Below are 19,196 nucleotides of genomic sequence, written 5' to 3' on the forward strand. Positions count from 1 at the left end.
TACTGAAAGTGGGCCCCCCCACAAATAATTGACAAAACGCGTACGATTTTAATGATAACATTATGAAATGAAAATGAAAGAATTAATGTAGAAATAATTGGTATTTTATACTTTTAAAACCTTGACAAAAAAAAGACCTTGCCACCTCTCGTCGTGCTTTAGGTGACTCTCCACCAAACAGACTACAACAGTTGGCAAAAGTTGACATTTAGTTCAGCACTAACTGTCGGCCAACGTTAATGAGGACTCGCACGCAGTGTTGCCATATTTTGTGAGAGAAATAAGCAACCAGGAAAACAAGCCCAAAAGAAGCAACTTAGGCCACATGAGCACTTTAAACCCATATGCATCGGCTATTTGAAAATAGCAGATCTACAAGCTCACAACGCGTCGCAATGCGATGCATTGTGGGCTTGTAGATCTGCTATTTTCAAAAACTCTTGCAATAAAATGTGGAATATTTGGAATATCTTTTGAAACATTTTAACACAAATGCACAAAAGCATTTTCATGAAAATATTTGCGAACCACTGGTTTAAATGATAATATATATTTTTGGAAACAAGCCTAAATAAGCAACTACACTTTAGAAACAAGCCCAAAAAAAACGCAACCCGCAACTACCAATTTTTACAAGCAACTTTACAGAAACGGCGCTATCTGCAACAGGTTTTCGGTGCGGTGGAGAGTTGGCTTAACTGTTTTTTGGCGGACCCTTTTACGTCTTGGGTTTGAGTTGGTGGAGTGCGGAAGTGCCCTGGTCACATTTGTCCCAAGAAGTCACAATATGCATTTTGAGGAGTGAGAGTGTGTTGACCTTGACAGGCCTAAAAATCCTGTTAATCTAACTAGGGATACAGCGATATATTGGTCACATATCGGTATCGGACGATAGTTGCCGTTATCGATCAATATCGGTATCGGCAAAACAATATTTGTATTTTTTTGGGCTGGTTAAAGTTACAGGAGTTTTTACTCTATGGTGTTTGTGATATGAAATGTAAGCTTACCATAATCACAGTAAACATTATCATATCATATTCAAGGGCTTTTTTTTAACTAACTCCAGTCACTTTCAGTTCAGCACAGCTGAGATGTGAGTGTCACTGTCCAGCTGACACTCGTTGACACTCGTTAATGTTACTTGCATCAAGGCAATTATGTTGTGTTTCTGCAGATTCTGAACAGTTATTTCTTATAATGAAGATGTATTTGTTTCCCTGGTACAAAAGGGGGAAATGATAACACTAAAAACGAAATAAACTAATATCGGTATCAGTATCGGCTATCGGCTGAATTGTTATTTTAATCGGTATCGGCCAAGAATTTCCATATCGGTGCAGCCAAAAAAAAGGAGGGGACCAAGTACAGACCCTTGGGGGATCCCGGTCAATAAAGTACACGGCACTACACGCAGGGTTTAAGTGGTGTAGCTGTGAGAGTAAACGGATAAATGAATACTGAGGATTTCTTACAGGCAGAGCAGGTCATTCAATGTGAAAGGGGAAAGGCTGTGATGTGCTTTTCTCAATAACACAAATTTAAGTGAAGGCTGGTCCATCGTGTTTTTACCACTTAAAAGTCAAACCCCAGCATCTGTATTCTGGGGTATTCCATTGGTGAAGATATTTAACGTAGAGCTACAAACTGAAAAGACACTAGTAGCCTATAGCCCCCCTATAGGGATTAAGTGTTGAATGTCCTTATAGCAGCATGTCAACGTGTGAATTTAAATCAACTCCATCCCTAGACTCCAGTTATGTGGGACAACGTGCATTGTTTCCATTTTAACCCTTTATTATCATTAGCATACATATGGAGGGACTGATAGGCTGCTTTTCTGCTATGTCTCTCTCTCTCTCTCTCTCTGTGTGTGTGTGTGTGTGTGTGTGTCACACACACAGTGTGTGTGTGAGAGAGTGAGAGATAGAGCGTCTGTCTGTCTGTCTGTCTGTCTGTCTGTCTGTCTGTCTGTGTCTCTCAATCTCCAAACTGGGACACAAAAAAATAAGGAAAAAGTTCTGTTTTGAGAGATCACTCAATATCTTTCTCTCTCTCTCTCTCTCTCTCTCTCTCTCTCTCTCTCTCTCTCTCTCTCTCTCCCTCTCTCTCTCTCTCTCTCTCTCTCTCTCTCAGACAGTCTCTTTCAATCTCACTCTCAGACAAATTGCTCTCTGTCTGGCCTGTCTGTCTCTTGTCTGTCTGTCTGTCTGTCTGTCCGTTTGTTAATTGTCTGTCTGTCTCTCACTCTCTCTCTCTCTCTCTCTCTCTCTCTCTCTCTCTCTCTCTCTCTCTCTCTCTCTCTCTCTTTTCTCTCTCTCTCTCTCTCTCTCTCTCTCTCTCTCTCTGTAGGACTATATGTCTCTCTCTCTTGTTTTTCTCTGTAAAAAGCACATGAGGTTCAATGTGATCGTACAGGGGGCGGGGCCGCGGAGAGCAACAGGCGGCCGTGGCTCCCCATTGGACAAAAGTAGGTCAGCCCCTCCCCCCGCTCTGCCCCGCCCCCTCCTGCTCCAGCTACCGTGTGTGTCAAAGCGTGAGGAACAGGGTTGCCATGTCCGCTCATTATAAGCGACTTTGGGCTTCTTTTTCTGTAAAGTTGCTTGTAAATATTGGTAGTTGTGAGTTTTTTTAAATTATTTAAACCAGTGATTCTCAAACATTTTGATGTCATGGACCCACAAATGAATATGTATTTGTTCGCGGACCCCCATCTAAAAATGTTTTATGCCAGGGACCCCCGTAGAAGATTTGTGTTGTTAAAATGTCAAAGATATTCGAAAAGTTTCTTTTTTAAATAGCTGATCTACAATGTTGTGAGCTTGTAGATCTGCCTTTTTCAAATAGCCAATGTAATAAGTTTAAAGGGCGAAGGGCTCGCTTTTTTTTGGGCTTGTTTCCTAGACCTGGTTGCTTGTTTCTCTCGCAGAACCTGGCAACACTGGTGAGGAAGGTAAAACAGGCGCGTCTCTGCAGCACATGAAGAACACATGATTGAATTGTTTTTACATGCACTTACAACAAGAAATGCATTTTACCACAGGTTCAGAATCACTGCATTAGACCACGGACGGGCCCCAATTGTATAGCTTTTTTAGGGACCCTGATTTACATTGTATTATAAGTCCTCAGTGTTCATTTTTACAAGGACCCTTTGGTGGCCCCGGGATACCAGTGCCTTATTAGCTATACCAGCCCTCCCAAAACATCAATTTTTACTTTTTATTGACATGCTTTTTACATGATCTTTTTTCATATTATTTTTTATTTTTTCTATAGGCTACTCTTCCTACAATTTGTAGCTATAGCCTATAGGCCAAGTAAAGGTCAATACGTTGATTGATCTGATTGTGAAAGTACAGTCATGTGGGAGGAGTGCATGTGGGGGTGCATGTGCTGCCAGCTCTCCAACATAATAGAAAACATGAGATACAGTAGGATGCTGCTGTAATATCTAATTTAGAAGCCTCGGTCAAACGCGCTCATGAATGCAGATGTGTCCATTATTGGTGTTTTCACTCAAATAAAAAAATCTGGTTGATTTTTTTTAATTCAGCCTAAAATAATTGCTGATCAGGGTTGAATAACTTAACAGCTTGCAAACAGTACAGTGGTAGATTAAACAATGATGCTAAAAGGTTGTGTATTCAATTCATCAAGACATTTAAAGACATGCCTACAATGCACATACAAGAAATCATCAAGCACAATGGGGAGAAACAGAAAGAAAGATGTAGAGAGAAAGGGCGAAAGAAAAACAGTGGGAGAGAAAAGGTGACAGGGATGTGAACGGACAAGAGGGATGGAGAGAGAGAGAGAGAGAGGGAGGTACTCACATTTTGTACTTAAGTAAAAGTATCAATACTGCAATGTAGAAATAAAATACTCTGTTACAAGTAAAAGTCCGGAATTCAAAATGTACTTGAGAAAAAGTACAAAAGTATATGTTTTACTCAAAGTACCAAAAGTAGAAAGTATCCTACTCATTATGCAGAATGTCATGTCAAATACATCTTTTGAAAAAGTAATAGGGTTTATATATGTATCAAATAATTGTAGTGGAGTACAATATGTGCCTCTGAGATGTAGTGGAGTAGTAAAATGATTGAATATTGGAAATACTCTTAAGTAAAAAAAAATACCTGAAAATTGTACTTGAGTAAATGTACTTAGTTACTTTGCACCACTGCACATTGGGGAGAAAGAGAAATAAAGATAGAGAGAAAGGGAGAGAAAAAGGGACAGAGATGTAAAAGGACGAGAGAGAGAGAGAGAGAGAGAGAGAGAGAGAGAGAGAGAGAGAGAGAGAGAGAGAGAGAGAGAGAGAGGGGAGCATGGTGGGTGGCTGAGGGTGTTTTTTAGCCCTGGCTCTAGCGGTTTGACGTCAGAAGACCTCAGTTGTCACACATGGACTCGGTGATCGCTCTCTCTATAGCTGTGCTGCACATAGAAAGAGACACACAGAGGAATACACCTTCACACAGAGAGAGACACACACAGAGGAATACACCTTCACACAGGAGCTGGATCTGCAAGCTTTACACTGAGAGACACAGAGAGAGAGAAACACTCTAATTGTACACTTTTTTGTTATCTTGCTTTTCTTCGGGTTTTCTTTTCTTTCTTTTTTAATTCCTTTTGGTGGAAAGAAGGAGGAGTTGTTGTCTAACGGAAAATAAGAGATACAAAACGAGGATTTAATAGTTTTTTTTTTTTTTTTTGGACAACAAGCCAAAGAAAAAGACGCAGTTATGGAGAGATTAATGTCTCGGCACCTGCCGGTCAATCCCAGCTTTCTACCGCCGGCGACGCACGGAGTGTTGAAATCTCTGCTGGAGAACCCTATGAAGCTGCCCCTCCACCATGAAGGTACATATATATCTATACAATCAATCAATCAATCAATCAATCAATCAATCAATCAATCAATCAATCAATCAAAAGGCTGTAGCCTTTTGATTGATTGATTGATTGATTGATTGAGGGATTGATTGATTGATTGAATACTTTATTAACAGTACAGAAAGTACAGTTCTATTTAATTCTGTTCAATCTATTGATAAACATATGAAACTAACCCTTCACCATGAAGGTAAATACACAATCTAAGTATCAATGTTAAGATATGAAACTTCACCACGAATGTATAAATACAAATCTATTAGCCTAATAAAGATATGAAGATGCCCCTTCAATGCATGTAAATACAATCTATTAGTAAAGATAGAACTGCCTCTTCACCAAATACAGTCTCTTAATGATGATACTCTCCTTGCAGGTAAATACTGACCTGACCCCATGCAAAAAGTCCTCCAGTTATAGCCTATGATTATTATTTTATTATTATTGTAGTTTTTACCATATTCCTTTGGATTGTGTTCTCATTATACTGACTTTTTATTATTATTTTTAACTGAGGTATCATTGAAGAGGACTGTCAGTTGTGCTGCTGTGCAACTCGGTGTAGATTAGAAGCAGAGCTGATTGATTGATTGATTGATTGAATATTTTATTTAGAAGTTTGCAGACAAAAAGCACATGAAAGTACAGTTTAAATACAAGATCAACTAAAAAGGATTTTAAAAAAAAACAAAAGCACAATGGCTTGTTTCAATTGGGGTCCTTTTGTACTCAATTCATAGCGACATTAAATGACAGACAGATATACACTACTATGCAGAACATCATAAAAACAGTCTAAATGATGTTCTGCATAGTAGTAGTATATCTGCCTACACAACAGCCCTCCTGTCAAAGGTTGGATTGTTATGGAGGCACTTCTGCTGATAAGTGTTTCACACAGTGTTCATAATGTACACATGTTTACAAGCTGCTGTTATCAGTGGTGGAAAAAGTACTCCAATGTTTTACTTAAGTAAAAGTATCAATACTACAATGTAGAAGTACTCTGTTACAAGCAAAAGTCCGGAATTAAAAATGACTTGAGTAAAAGTATATAAAGTAGGATACAAAAGTAATGGTATCAAAATGTACTTAAAAGTACCAAAAGTAAAAGTACAAAAATGTTTGAAAATAGCATATCTACAAGCTCACAACCGCGTTGTGAGCTTGTAGATCGGCTAGTTGAGTACACCTTAGGTTTTTGTACACAGATCTGCTATTTTCTGCTAAAGTAATCCCCAGAATATGCTGGGGTTTAAGTGCTTAATTGATTATGCTGATAAGCACCTATCTTGATTGAAAGTAGCCTATATTAAGTAAAAGGTTAAGGTAAAGGCTTTACTTTCAATAATGTGATTGAATAGATTTGAAAACACTGTCTTAGAGGGTTTGAGGGGGCTGCCGAATACAGCTCCCTGGTGAACTCCTAGTTAAATGGCTCATGATTACTGATTTTCATCCGTCTCTTAAATAGGCCCTAAGAGACAGTTGTTGTGTGTGTGGCGGGGGGAAAGTGGGAGAATACCTCTAAGACCACCACACACGCACACACGCACGTACGCACGCAACGCACACACACACACACACACACACACACACACACACACACACACACACACACACACACACACACACACACACACACACACACAAAAGGCCGCATTGTGCCAAGAAAACTAAAGGTCTTGGTGCATAGGATCAAGCTGGAGTCCTTAGGGCTTTGAGTGTTCTTTTGTTAAGTCTTCTAGACTAGAGGATAAACTGCCAGGTTTTAACTGTTAACTCACTTGAACCCCAGCATCCCTATTCTGGCGGGAACATTCGAGAAAAAATAGCTGATCTACAAGCTCACAATGTGTCGCAACGCGACGCGAAGAGATTTGAATGGTACAGTTGTAACTCTGGTTCACTACAATCTGGGAACCCATTTAGTAAAAAAATACTTTTTGCCGCTAGGGGCACCATCTCCTTTTTTGGATAGAAACAGGAACTCGGTTTGGCTCCTCCCCTCTCTGAGTCCACTTCCTCCCGCGTGCTTCTGTGTTCATTCCTACTAACAGCAACACTACATGTTTAGGGCTCTCTGTCTTGAGAGATTAGGTTCTCTAAGACTAGAGGGTTTAAGTGGTTTAACTTCCAAATATGTCATTTCTTTATCCTCCTATAATTCCACAAACCTCTGTCATCAAAACCCCTGTTCTGCCCAGTTCTCCTCATTGGCTAGAATAATTGATCTGAATTTACACACAGGCATTGACCGTTAGCATATGCACCGAACAGCGACGCCCGTTTTTCACTTCCCCAAAATGTAAGCTGTTTATTAGCGTTTTTATGTAATTCCGGCTATGGGAGCTATCGTCGGCATGCTTACAGCCGTCGCCATGGTTACAGCCCCCAAGCTATGGGAGGAAGGGGTCCTCCTTGGGGCCAAAAAGGTTTGAGACAATTGCTGTACAGCACAGTACATTAATACTTTGACTGCACACATCCCCCGGGTATGGACTAGTATATTTAAGTTACTTATCCTATCTACTCTGTGCAAGTGTTGTTTACAAAGCCTAGAAGGCAAACGGAGATGTCATTTTCACTCACATGTTCCAATGTTCCATGCCAAAAACAACACAATTAAATCATTATTTGTAACGACAATCGGTCGTCAAGTTTAATATCTCACGATCGTGACGAACCCCACCTCCCCCCTTGTGGCCTTGTTTACAGGGTTCAGCAAGGAGCAGGAGAAGGAGAAGAGCCTGGACGAGGAGCGCAATGCCCCGCTCTCGGCCTTCCTGGGCCCCACGCTGTGGGACAAGACGCTGCCCTACGACGGGGAGGACAGCTTCCAGCTGGAGTACATGGACCTGGAGGAGTTCCTGTCGGAGAACGGCATCCCGTCCAACACCTCGCACCACCACCACCAGCAGCAGCAGCATCAGCAGCACCACCACGACCTGGGCCAGTCGCAACAACAGGCCCAGCAGCAGCAGCCGGCGGCCATCTTGTCCCCGTCATCATGCCCCTCCCCAGTGGCGAACACGCCGCCTCCCCCCTCCTCCAATGGGATGGACCTCAGCAGCCGCGGCACCACGTCCGTGGCGCACACGCCCGTGCACACGCCCATGATGTCCCCCAACTGCCAGCAGCACGGCAGTCCCGCCAGAGCAGGTAAAACGCGTGCACACGCACACACACACACGCACACACACACACACACACACACACACACACACACACACACACACACGTACGTAAGCACTATAGCTCCGTCCACCTTCACTCACCCGTAACAATAGGCTCTATGCACAGCAGCCATATTGGAAAGGAAGTCGGCCTCTTCCTCACTTCCTTAACAGGTGTTACCAATGATACTAATGAAGGCTCTGTTCCATTTCGTGTAACACAGTGGTTCTCAAACCTTTTCATTTCAAGGACCCCCATACAACTCTGAGTCTGAGAGTGTACAATTGGAACCAAATGGACCCTTTCGGTCACCCTGACTCTGTTTGACCAGAATGGAACAAAGCCTTCATTAGTATCATTGGTAACACCTGTGAAGGAAGTAGGAAGAGGCCCAATTTCTCTCCAGATTGGTCAAGACTCTATTGCGTCTTGACCACAATGTTAAAAATGTAATTTTAAATGCTAGGTTAATTGTTTACCTGGTATCCTATAGTTTCAGTGTACAGTACAGATTATTATTTTGATAGTATGTTGCTTAGACTGATGCTAGGTTCTTGGTTTACCTGTGATCCTAGTTTACTGAGGCACTACATTTCTCTGCATTTGATGTATGTGATTATCTTGCTTATTGCAAGTCGCTCTGGATAAGAGAGTCTGCTAACTGCCTACATTGTAAATTGTTGTAATTGTGCTGTGAGAGGCTGTGTGCTATATTCTCATGTGTGTGGGTGTCAGAATAGGACTTCAGTTATGAATACAGTAGTAGTGCAGTATACCGGCTCTCATCAACTCGATCAACTGGTCTCCTTTGGGTCCTCAGCAGCAGTACATTCAAATGCAAAAGTAGCAGATCTAAAAAATACGGATATACAAGGTTTGTGCCCGACAGCAACGCTATATCTGCCAGAATGTCATTTTTAAATTTAAGCTAAAAAGCATTATTTTACACTTTGGCTATTCAAAAATAGCAGATATACAACTCATAGCGCGGCACCAAGTGCCGCGCCATGAGCTTCATGTTCATGAACGGAACTTCATGAACATATACATATATACATATAATTTTGGGGGTCCTTGACATGAAAAAGTTTGAGCAACACTGATATAGAAACATAAGCTTTTTCAGAATACTGTTGGGATTTAGAAGACATTTTTAGAATCGGCTTCAGGTCTTAATGGGTTAACGGAAGGGCTTTAGGTGCTGGAGCTCAGGGCACCAACCTTGGGGGGGGGCCACCAAACGGCGCGGAGAAAGTGAAAGAAGACAGAACTGTCTGCGAGTGTGTGTGTGTGTGTGTGTGTGTGTGTGTGTGTGTGTGTGTGTGTGTGTGTGTGTGTGTGTGTGTGTGTGTGTGTGTGTGTGTGTGTGTGTGTGTGTGTGTGTGTGTGCTTCTTCAGTGGTTGCCTGAGTGCACATTCCTCTGCGCATCTTACTGTTTGTTTGTGCGTGTGCGTGTGCGTGTGCATGCACGTGCACGTGTGCATGTGCGCATGTGCGCTCGTTGACTTCCTCTGTTCCCCCCAGGACCCCCTGTCCGTGTTCCGATTCCCGCCGTGAAAGCACACTCTCACACACACACACAAACACACACACACACACACACACACACACACACACACACACACACACACACACACACACACACACACACACACACACACACACACACACACACACACACACACACACACTCATACATGGTCACATGCCTTTGCATGCTGTGCAAGATCTGTTCCGTGGTGTGTGTGTGTGTGTGTGTGTGTGTGTGTGTGTGTGTGTGTGTGTGTGTGTGTGTGTGTGTGTGTGTGTGTGTGTGTGTGTGTGTGTGTGTGTGTGTGTGTGTGTGTGTGTGTGTGTGTGTGTGTGTGTGTGTGTGGGTAGTAGTAACTAATTCAAATAATTGTAGTGGAGTAGCAAAGTACTTTGCAGATATAGATGATTACATTATAAAACATACATTAACCACTTTAGCCCTATACCTAGGCTATTCGAAAATAGCAGATCTACAAGCTCACAGAGCTTGTAGATCTGCTGTTTTCAAACATTTTAGTACTTTTACTTTTGGTACTTTAAGTAACATTTTGATACCCATACTTTTGTACTTTTACTCAAGTACATGTTTTAATTCCGGACCTTTACTTGTGACAGAGCACTTCTACAGTACGTAGAACATTTGAGTACTTTTTCCACCACTGGGTGTGTGTGTGTTTGTGTGTGTGTTTGTGTGTGTGTGTGTGTGTGTGTGTGTGTGTGTGTGTGTGTGTGTGTGTGTGTGTGTGTGTGTGTGTGTGTGTGTGTGTGTGTGTGTGTGTGTGTGTGTGTGTGTGGGGGGGTGTGTGTGTGTGTGTGTGTGTGTGTGTGTGTGTGTGTGTGTGTGTGTGTGTGTGTGTGTGTGTGTGTGTGTGTGTGTGTGTGTGTGTGTGTGTGTGTGTGTGTGTGTGTGTGTGAGGACATGTCCCAGCGAGAGGCTCACACAGTGTAAGGTACATGGTGTTCTCGGTGGAAGTAGGGCAGGGGGGCGTTAACCCTCACGTGAACAACACAGCCCCCCCCCCCACCAGCACACACTCTACTACTACTTTGACCACTCTGCTCTCAAGTTCCTTTTACAACTAACTCACTACTATACACATACTACTCAGTGGTGGGAAAAGTACTCAAATGTTTTACTTTACAGTAAAAGTATCAATACTGCAATGTAGACATACTCCGTTTAAAAGTCCGGAATTCAAAATTGACTTTAAAAGTACAAAAGTATTGGTATCAAAATGTATTTATATATATATATAATATATATATAACATAATTTTGACCTAAATGGTCAATGTATGATATTAATAATCAAAATCTGCAAAGTAACTAAAGTAACTGAAGCTGTCAAATTATTGTAGTGGAGGAAAAAGTGCAATATTTGCCTCTGAGGTGTACAGTATGTATTTGATCTGAATGATCAAAATACTTACAAACTAAAAGTACCTAAAAGTTGTACTTAAGTACAGTACTCGAGTAAATGTTCCGACACTAACTCAACCCAACACGTTTACTTCTACTCCACTACATCTCAGAGGCAAATATTGTACTTTTACTCCACTACAATTATTTGAACACTTTAGTTACTAGTTGCTTTGTACCTTTTGATTATTATCACAACCATTTCAACCCTACATACAGTTCGGCCGTTTGATATAGCAGATCTACAAGCTCACTATGCATCGCGATGCGATGCATTGTGAGCTTGTAGATCTGCTATTTTCAAAAGATTTTTACATATTTGAAAACCTGAAATGGGACATTCTGCATAGTGAGTACTTTTACTTTTACTGAAGTACATTTTGAATTCCGGACTTTTCCTTGTAACAGAGTATTTCTAGTTAGTACTTTTTCCACCACTGCTCTCTCTCTCTCTCTCTCTCTGGTTGTGTTTGCACAGACAGACTGAAGAGACACAGAGGTTTTGTTGCTCAATGTGTTCCATTCAATGGAGAAACTATTTTCAACAACAGCATGACATGCTGCAAGAAGCTAGGGCCGCTCCTTGACAATAACCACGGCTGTCTGTGTGTGTGTGTGTGTGTGTGTGTGTGTGTGTGTGTGTGTGTGTGTGTGTGTGTGTGTGTGTGTGTGCGTGTGTGCGTGTGTGCGTGTGTGCGCGTGTGCGCGTGTGCGCGTGTGCCTCACTATGTACCTTTTTGTATCAATGAATACAATGTAATGTTGTCCAATCTGTAAGGTAGAGTATGTTAATACAATATAACTTAATTGGGGGTGGTTGTATTTAGTCTCCCTGCTCATCTATTGAGACACTTCGTGTCAAAGGTCATGTCTCACCTAGACACAGGTTCTGACACAAATTTGTACCTGCATGGTCAAGATTCAATTTATCCCCTGAGCGAGCAGGCCGTCTCTATTAGCTCAACGAACGGTGAAGCACTTGAGCAGGAAACCGGATTCAAATCCTGGGTAGAAGAGGAAAGTTACATAGTGCTGCTTTAACCCTTTCAATCCAGGAACACATCTGTGTCATTTTAGATTTCTTTGGCTATTCAAAAAATAGCAGATCTACAAGCTCATTGCGCGGCACCGCTATGAGCTTGTAGATCTGCTATTTTTGGAAGATGTGTGCAAATCTTTGAATATATATATATATATATTTCTTAAATAAATGTAAATATTTGGTAGAATCGGAAACTCAGGTCTTAATGGGTCAAGACTGAATGCTCCAAAACAGACCCCCCCTCTCTCTCTCTCTCTCTCTCTCTCTCTCTCACCCCCCCAGGCAGCCTGTTTGTTTTTCATTATCTGCGTGAGCGGTGGATAACCCTGGCCGTGTATACTCGTAGCGTCTCCTCCTCACGTTGTGGGAATACAAATATGCCAGATTATAGAGCTAGATTACTGCCGCTATGTTTAGGTGCACGTACCACATGCACTTTACAGTATTAGTGTGCTTAAAATAACAGCAGCTTGGTCATCAATGTACAGTATGGTACAGTACAGTACAGTACAGTGTGGTCAACAACAGCATTGATCCCATAAGGACACGTTGCGTACGGCTGTTGTGTCTTAAAGAGGCCATTAAGGGCGAGTTAGGTAAGGGTCCTTCCACCTTGGTGTTTGTCTGCTGGAGAGAGGGCCCACCTGCCCCTGACCTCTTGACCTCTTGAACCACAGGATACTCTGAACAAACAGTAAGCACTACAGTTCCTAGAATGACTGCAGCATGGGGCCCCGCACACACACACACACACACACACACACACACACACACACACACACACACACACACACACACACACACACACACACACACACACACACACACTCCTCCTACACGCACGCACGCGTGTCTGTCTCAACCCTTCTCTCTCCCTCTCTCATCCCCACGTTCCTCTCCGCTCTCTCCCTCCCGCACCTGCCTCTCGTTAAGTAGAAGGACGTCGTTAGCAAACGAGCGAAGTAATGGACAGAGGAGACGGAAGGAAAGGAAGGACTGAAGGAGAGGTGACTGAGGCAGAGGGCACCACCACGGTCACATCTCTTCCCTATAGGAAGAGATGTGACCTGTACTTGAACTCTCTCTCTCTCTCTCTCTCTCTCTCTCTCTCTCTCTCTCTTTCTCCTTCTCTCATCTGTACAACCATTCTTCTTCACGCACTGTTGACTTTAGAGAGGCGTCTGGCTGTGTGTGTGAGATGATGATGATGATGATGATGATGATGACGACGACGTCGTCATCAGATGCTCTCTGTGTCTAGAGCTCTTCAACCGATATCATTAACAAGCCACTCTATTAGTGCTGTTGATGATGAGTGGGACTTCAGAGGACTGTCCTCATCTCCATCTCTGTCTGAAACACTCTCATATCTAAAGAGACCAGCGTCTCTGTCGGTTAGAAACCTCATATGTCCAAAAACTGTTACTTTTCAGGATTCAAAAGATTCGAAAGCATCAAAAGTAGCAGATCTTTACTTTTCAGGATTCAAAAGATTCGAAAGCATCAAAAGTAGCAGATCTACAAGCTTGTTGATCTGCTACTTTTGACGCTGTAGTGTGCTGTAGTGTGATCAAGTAGTAGGGCGTTCATTTACACTGAAAAAAACGAAAAGAAATGTGGAGATAAGAGGTTTCTGCCCGACAGCGTCGTGATCAGGGCTGTAGGATTGAAGTATGATCTTGCAGAGATCTTAAATGAAAGGCTATAGTATCTCAGGAGTTACTATTCTGCATTCTGTGCACTGCAGTAAGAGTTTACATACAGTTGCAGTTCTCGGTCTCAGTCAATTTTGCATATCTTTGCTGGTGGGCAGAAACCTCCTATCTCCATATTTTACACTTTTTATGTTTTTTACGTAAACGAATGCCCTACTTCATCATACGAGAAGTAGGGAAAATAGCCGATCTACAAGCTCACAACGCATCGCGATGCGATGCGTTGTGAGCTTGTAGATCGGCTATTTTACTATAAAAGTTTTTTTTAGTGGGTAGCTGCAGCAATCGGTTCAGACGAGACGTAATAGTCTGCGTCATCCGCTGGTCTCCTTCAGTCATCACAGCTTTCAGAAACCGCTATTATATAACATCTCATATTCTGTTAGAATTCATCATGTTCTGTACAATTTACAATGTAGGCGTTTAAGCAGACGCTCTTTAACCAGAGCGTAGCTTTAATACAGTAAGCAAGGTAAACACATACATCAAATGCAGAGAGACAGTGTAGTGCCTCAGTAAACTAGGATCACAGGTAAACCAAGAACCTAGCATCAGTCTAAACAATTACTATTAAAAATATATATATATCTGTACATTGGCTCTATAGGATACCAGGTAAACAATGAATCTAGCATGTGTTTTAAATACCATGCTATCTAAATTCAATTTTTAACATTGTGGTCAAGGAAAAACAAGCCTACAAGTAACAAAAACACGAGAACAAATGACCACAGTATGTCTGCATGGTCGTCATATACAGTACTGTATCTAGGTCAGTGGCTAGCATCAATTGAACAGAACAGAACTGTATTTCATGTGATTGTATAGTGGTTTTTAACAGGTAGCACTCAGAGTGAAGCATAGTACTGTACATTAAAGCATTTAGCTGTTTCTTTTAAAGGCATAGTTCACCCCCAAAATGACTTTACAGTTTACAGTTTACAGTTTACAGTTTAGGCATTTAGCAGACGCTCTTAATCCAGAGTGACTTACTTTATTTCTATCGATTAGTCACCACATGGAGACTTGAATTCATGGATATTTTTAGTTTTTGTCTCATTCCTAAGCCAATAATTTGATGACCGGCAGCGGTTCCGGTAGGAGACACAAAGAGTCTCCTTTGTATCCCCTACCGGAACCGCTGCCTACCGGTCCACTGGTCATCAAATTATTGGCTTAGGAATGGGAGGAAAAAAAAAATATATATATATATATATCCATGAATTCAAGTCTCCATGGGATGACTAATTGATAGTAAAAAATATTTTTTTGGGGCTAACTATCGCTTTAAGCCAAAGTACATCATCTTTTTGTATGTGTTTTTATGGCAGTTCTGAGCAGGGCATTCATCTAGTATGGGGGGGAAAAAACATTTACACGCATTGCGATGCGTTGTGAGCTTGTAGATCAGCTATTTTAGAAACACAGATCTTCTCTTCTGGGGGTCCCTGAAACACAATATTGCAGCAGTGTGTTGGTTTTAATCTTGGTAATGTTTACGTGTGTCGCAGCCATTCTGTGCTCCACATAGGGCTCAATGTCAACACAGTCACTCACTCCCTCTGGGGACAGCTCTGCAAAGCATTTCCTGTCCCCTAGGTCAAGCACAGGTCACATCTCTTCCTATACACGAATCCAGGGAGCGCTGCCCTGCGCGCAGCCATTGCTGCGGTGTCAACGCTCCGCGGACGCGACACCGCAGCAATGGCCGCCTACAGGCAGCTACAGGCAGCGCGCCTGTGGATTCGTCTATAGGGACGTGGTCACGTGTCCCCCTCTGCCTCCGTCACCTCTCCTTCAGTCCTTCCTTTCCTTCCGTCTCCTCTGTCCATTACTTCACTCGTCTGCTAACGACGTCCTTCTACTTAACGAGAGGCAGGTGCGGGAGGTGAGAGGAACGTGGGGATGAGAGGGGGGTGAGAGAGAGAGAAGGGGGGGGAGGAGGCAAGGGGAGATTAGAGAGAAAAAGAGAGGGGGGAGGCAGGGGAGATGAGAGAGAGAGAGAGAGAGAGAGAGAGAGAGAGAAACAGAGAGAAGGGTCGAGACAGACAGACAGACAGACAGACAGACAGACACAGATAGAAGGGAGGGGAGAGAGACAAGTGGTGTAAAGTAACTAAGTACATTTACTCAAGTACTGCACTTAAGTACAATTTTGAGGTGCTTTTACTTTACTGGAGTATTTCAAATTTTCAGTACTTGTCTACTCCACCACATCTCAGAGGCAAATATTGTACTTTTTACTCCACTACAATTGTTTGAAAACTTGGGATGGAGACTTGAAGGAAGCACTTCACAGCTAGCCTGATTATCAGCCTGAAGCTGCGTTTCAGCTTTTGTTTGCAATCAGCAGACAATGTATAATACCAGATCCAGTATGTTTCTACCGGTGGAACCAGTACATGTCCAGTTTATGTCGTAGTTATTCTGTCAGAGACTCATTTGGAGCCCATAGTTACCTCACAGGATACAAGCCCAGCAGCAAGAGGACACAACCTGTGCTTGTACTGCCATCTCGTGGTCATTGTGTGTCATTACAGATTTCCGCAGCATCTACAGTACATTGTGTGACTGCTCCAGCCTGGATACCAGATGAATCTGCCATTGCAAAAGAACATTGCCCTCGGCAGATTTGGTCTGGCACCGCTCAGTTGTGAATGGATTGCACTCCCTCCAAAGTAGTGAGGGACCAATCAGAGCCCAGTATGCAAATATGGGTCTGGTTTATCACCAGAGGCATTTTTGGAATTCGCCCCTTAGAAATGCAGGTTCCACCCAGAGATTCCAGACTAATATCTACGCAGTGATTTTAGTTTGGCCATGCCAGGCTATGACTGCTCTGTCACCTTCAACACTCACCTCTTCATGTACAATAGGACTACGTGATGTGTACAAAAATCTAATGTCACAATGGTTTTGACTTAACACCATACGATAACCCCGGCTCAACCACCACCCCAATATTACTTTCCAGCACCATGACTAAAAACACTGCTCTTCTCTCCTCTCCCTCTTCAGGCCTCCCCAGCACCAGGAACACTCCCAGCCCCATAGACTCGGACTCCATCCAGGTTCCGGACGGCTACGAGCCCGACCCCGCCGACCTGGCCCTGTCCAGCGTCCCGGGACAGGAGATGTTCGATCCCCGCAAGTGCAAGTTCTCCGCCGAGGAGCTCAAACCCCAACCCATGATCAAGAAGGCTCGCAAGATCTTCATCCCCGAGGATCTGAAGGTATAAACATGGGGTCATGTTTGTTTGTGGTGGTGGTGGTCTGCAGTGGTGTAAAGTAACTAGTAAATTTACTCAAGTACTGTACTTAAGTACAATTTTGAGGCGCTTTTGCTTTACTGGAGTATTTCCAATTTGTTATACTTTTACTTCTACTCCACTACGTCTCAGAGTCAAATGTTTTGCTTTTACTCCACTACAATTATTTGACAGCTTTAGTTACTTTGCAGATTTAGATTATTATTACAGAACATATATTAACCACTTCAGCCTTTATTTCGGCCATCTGAAAATAGCAGATCTGCTTGTGGATCTGCTATTTTCAAAAGATTTGTATACATGTTGAACTTATGAAATGGGACATTCTGCATAATGAGTACTTTTACTTTTGGTACTTAGAGTACATTTTGATGCCAATACTTTTGTACTTTTACTCAAGTAAATTTTGATTACCGGACTTTTACTTTTAACAGAGTATTTCTACACTGCAGTATTGATACTTTTACTTAAGTAAAAAATATGAGTACTTTTTCCACCACTGGTGGTCTGTCACTTGTATCTTTTGCATAATCGTTATATTTCCATCATTATTTACACCATTATTTCTGCATCATTGTCCAAGCTCTTTTAAACGTTCAACCTGGCGTCCCTACGTTTGGCATTTAGGGCTTTTAGTCCATTTTCACTATTCCTCATGCCTCATTCTTGCGGTCGTTCTCTTCTTTTTCCATCTCCATCTCCACCTCTCTCTCTCTCTCTCTCTCTCTCTCTCTCTCTCTCTCTCTCTCTCTCTCTCTCTCTCTCTCTCTCTCTCCGTCTGTTTCTCTGTGTATTTACAGTACTGTTGTAGGACGGGGGCTTAGGGGATTTGGCTTTTTAATTTCATTCAAATCAAAGTGGATTGGTGTGTGGCTGCGCTCCAGAGATGAATTTGCTGTAAGCTGATTGTGGGACATATTTAATTATACGCTTTATAATCCCATGCTGGGCTTGTACCGTCCGCAGTTAATAAGCAAACAAAAAATTAAGGGAACTATAACAAAACTTTTCATAAACTGGTGATGTCCCAAACCTCTTCATCATCTAACAGCTGCTGTTCAAACACAATCTTGTACTTAGTTACTTTACACCACTGCCACCAACACAAATCAATTAATTCACAAATGTGACTCCCTGTCAGTCCCTTCTGTGTGCATCAGGCAGGAGGACAAGTATTCACCATGCCTCTTTGTCTCTTTAACGTCAGTCTCCCTAATGCTAAACCTGCCTCTCTCCTCCTCTTCCTCTCTGTGTCCTTCAGGACGACAGGTACTGGGTGCGGCGCAGGAAGAACAACGTGGCGGCCAAGCGCTCGCGAGACGCGCGGCGGATCAAAGAGAACCAGATCGCCATCAGAGCCGGCTTCCTGGAGAAGGAGAACGGCGCCCTGCGGCAGGAAGTGGCCGACCTGCGGAAAGAGCTCGGTCGCACGAAGAACATGTTGACCAAGTACGAGGCCCAACACGGGCCCCTGTGAGCGGGCCCCCGCGACGTCAACGTGCGGCCCCCGCGGCGTCAATGTACGAAAAGGTTGCGCCGCAAGGTAAGCTAGCTACCTCGTGGCAGCTAGCTTGCCTTGCGGCGCTACATTTTCGCACAGCCGACAGCGGACGGAAATGTAGCGCCGCAAGGTAAGCTAGGTACCTCGCGGCAGCTAGCTTACCTCGCGGCGCTACCTTCTCGTACGTCGTCGGTTTGTACAGTGTTTATGGATCGTAACGTAACCCTTTTTATTCTTCCTTTTCACAAGAGACAGTATAATACGAATGTGTCTCTTCTGCTGTGAGGCGTTCAAGTACCTCTTTTACCAAAAGACCCACGAAAGAGGCTCTATGTGGAACCATTTTGTACGGTTCTTTGTAAACCACAATGTTATTTTTTAATCGAACCTCATGGCTCCGTATAGAATCCTTCTGTTTTGGTGTAAGTGTTACCTTTTCGTTTGTATTTTTTTTTTTTTTTTTTTTTTGGTTTGTGACCATGAGACCAGGCTAGATTATTGCTTTAAAGGACAAGTTCGCCCAGTTTCGAACCGATTATTATTATGAGCATTATTAATGAGGACCACTTATTAAGATCGGGTTGAAAACGGGTGACGTGCTCCTTGAAGTACTTTATTTACCACAACGAGGTTTATA

The 19,196-nt window shown here is 42.8% G+C and overlaps 1 protein-coding gene across 1 annotated transcript; it reads left to right on the forward strand.

Annotated features, from left to right (window-relative positions):
* The first annotated feature begins 4,469 nt into the window (after positions 1-4,469).
* On the forward strand, positions 4,470-18,579 carry hlfb (HLF transcription factor, PAR bZIP family member b). The gene is made up of 4 exons (XM_080454943.1): positions 4,470-4,869; positions 7,621-8,064; positions 16,808-17,022; positions 18,320-18,579. Exons 1-4 carry the CDS (start codon positions 4,752-4,754, stop codon positions 18,533-18,535), a joined length of 993 nt encoding a protein of 330 aa, XP_080311069.1. The 5' UTR covers positions 4,470-4,751; the 3' UTR covers positions 18,536-18,579.
* The last annotated feature ends 617 nt before the right edge of the window (positions 18,580-19,196 follow it).

The sequence above is a fragment of the Gymnoscopelus braueri genome, assembly GCF_963280865.1.
Source record: "Gymnoscopelus braueri genome assembly, chromosome: 17".
Classification (NCBI taxonomy): Eukaryota; Metazoa; Chordata; class Actinopteri; order Myctophiformes; family Myctophidae; genus Gymnoscopelus; species Gymnoscopelus braueri.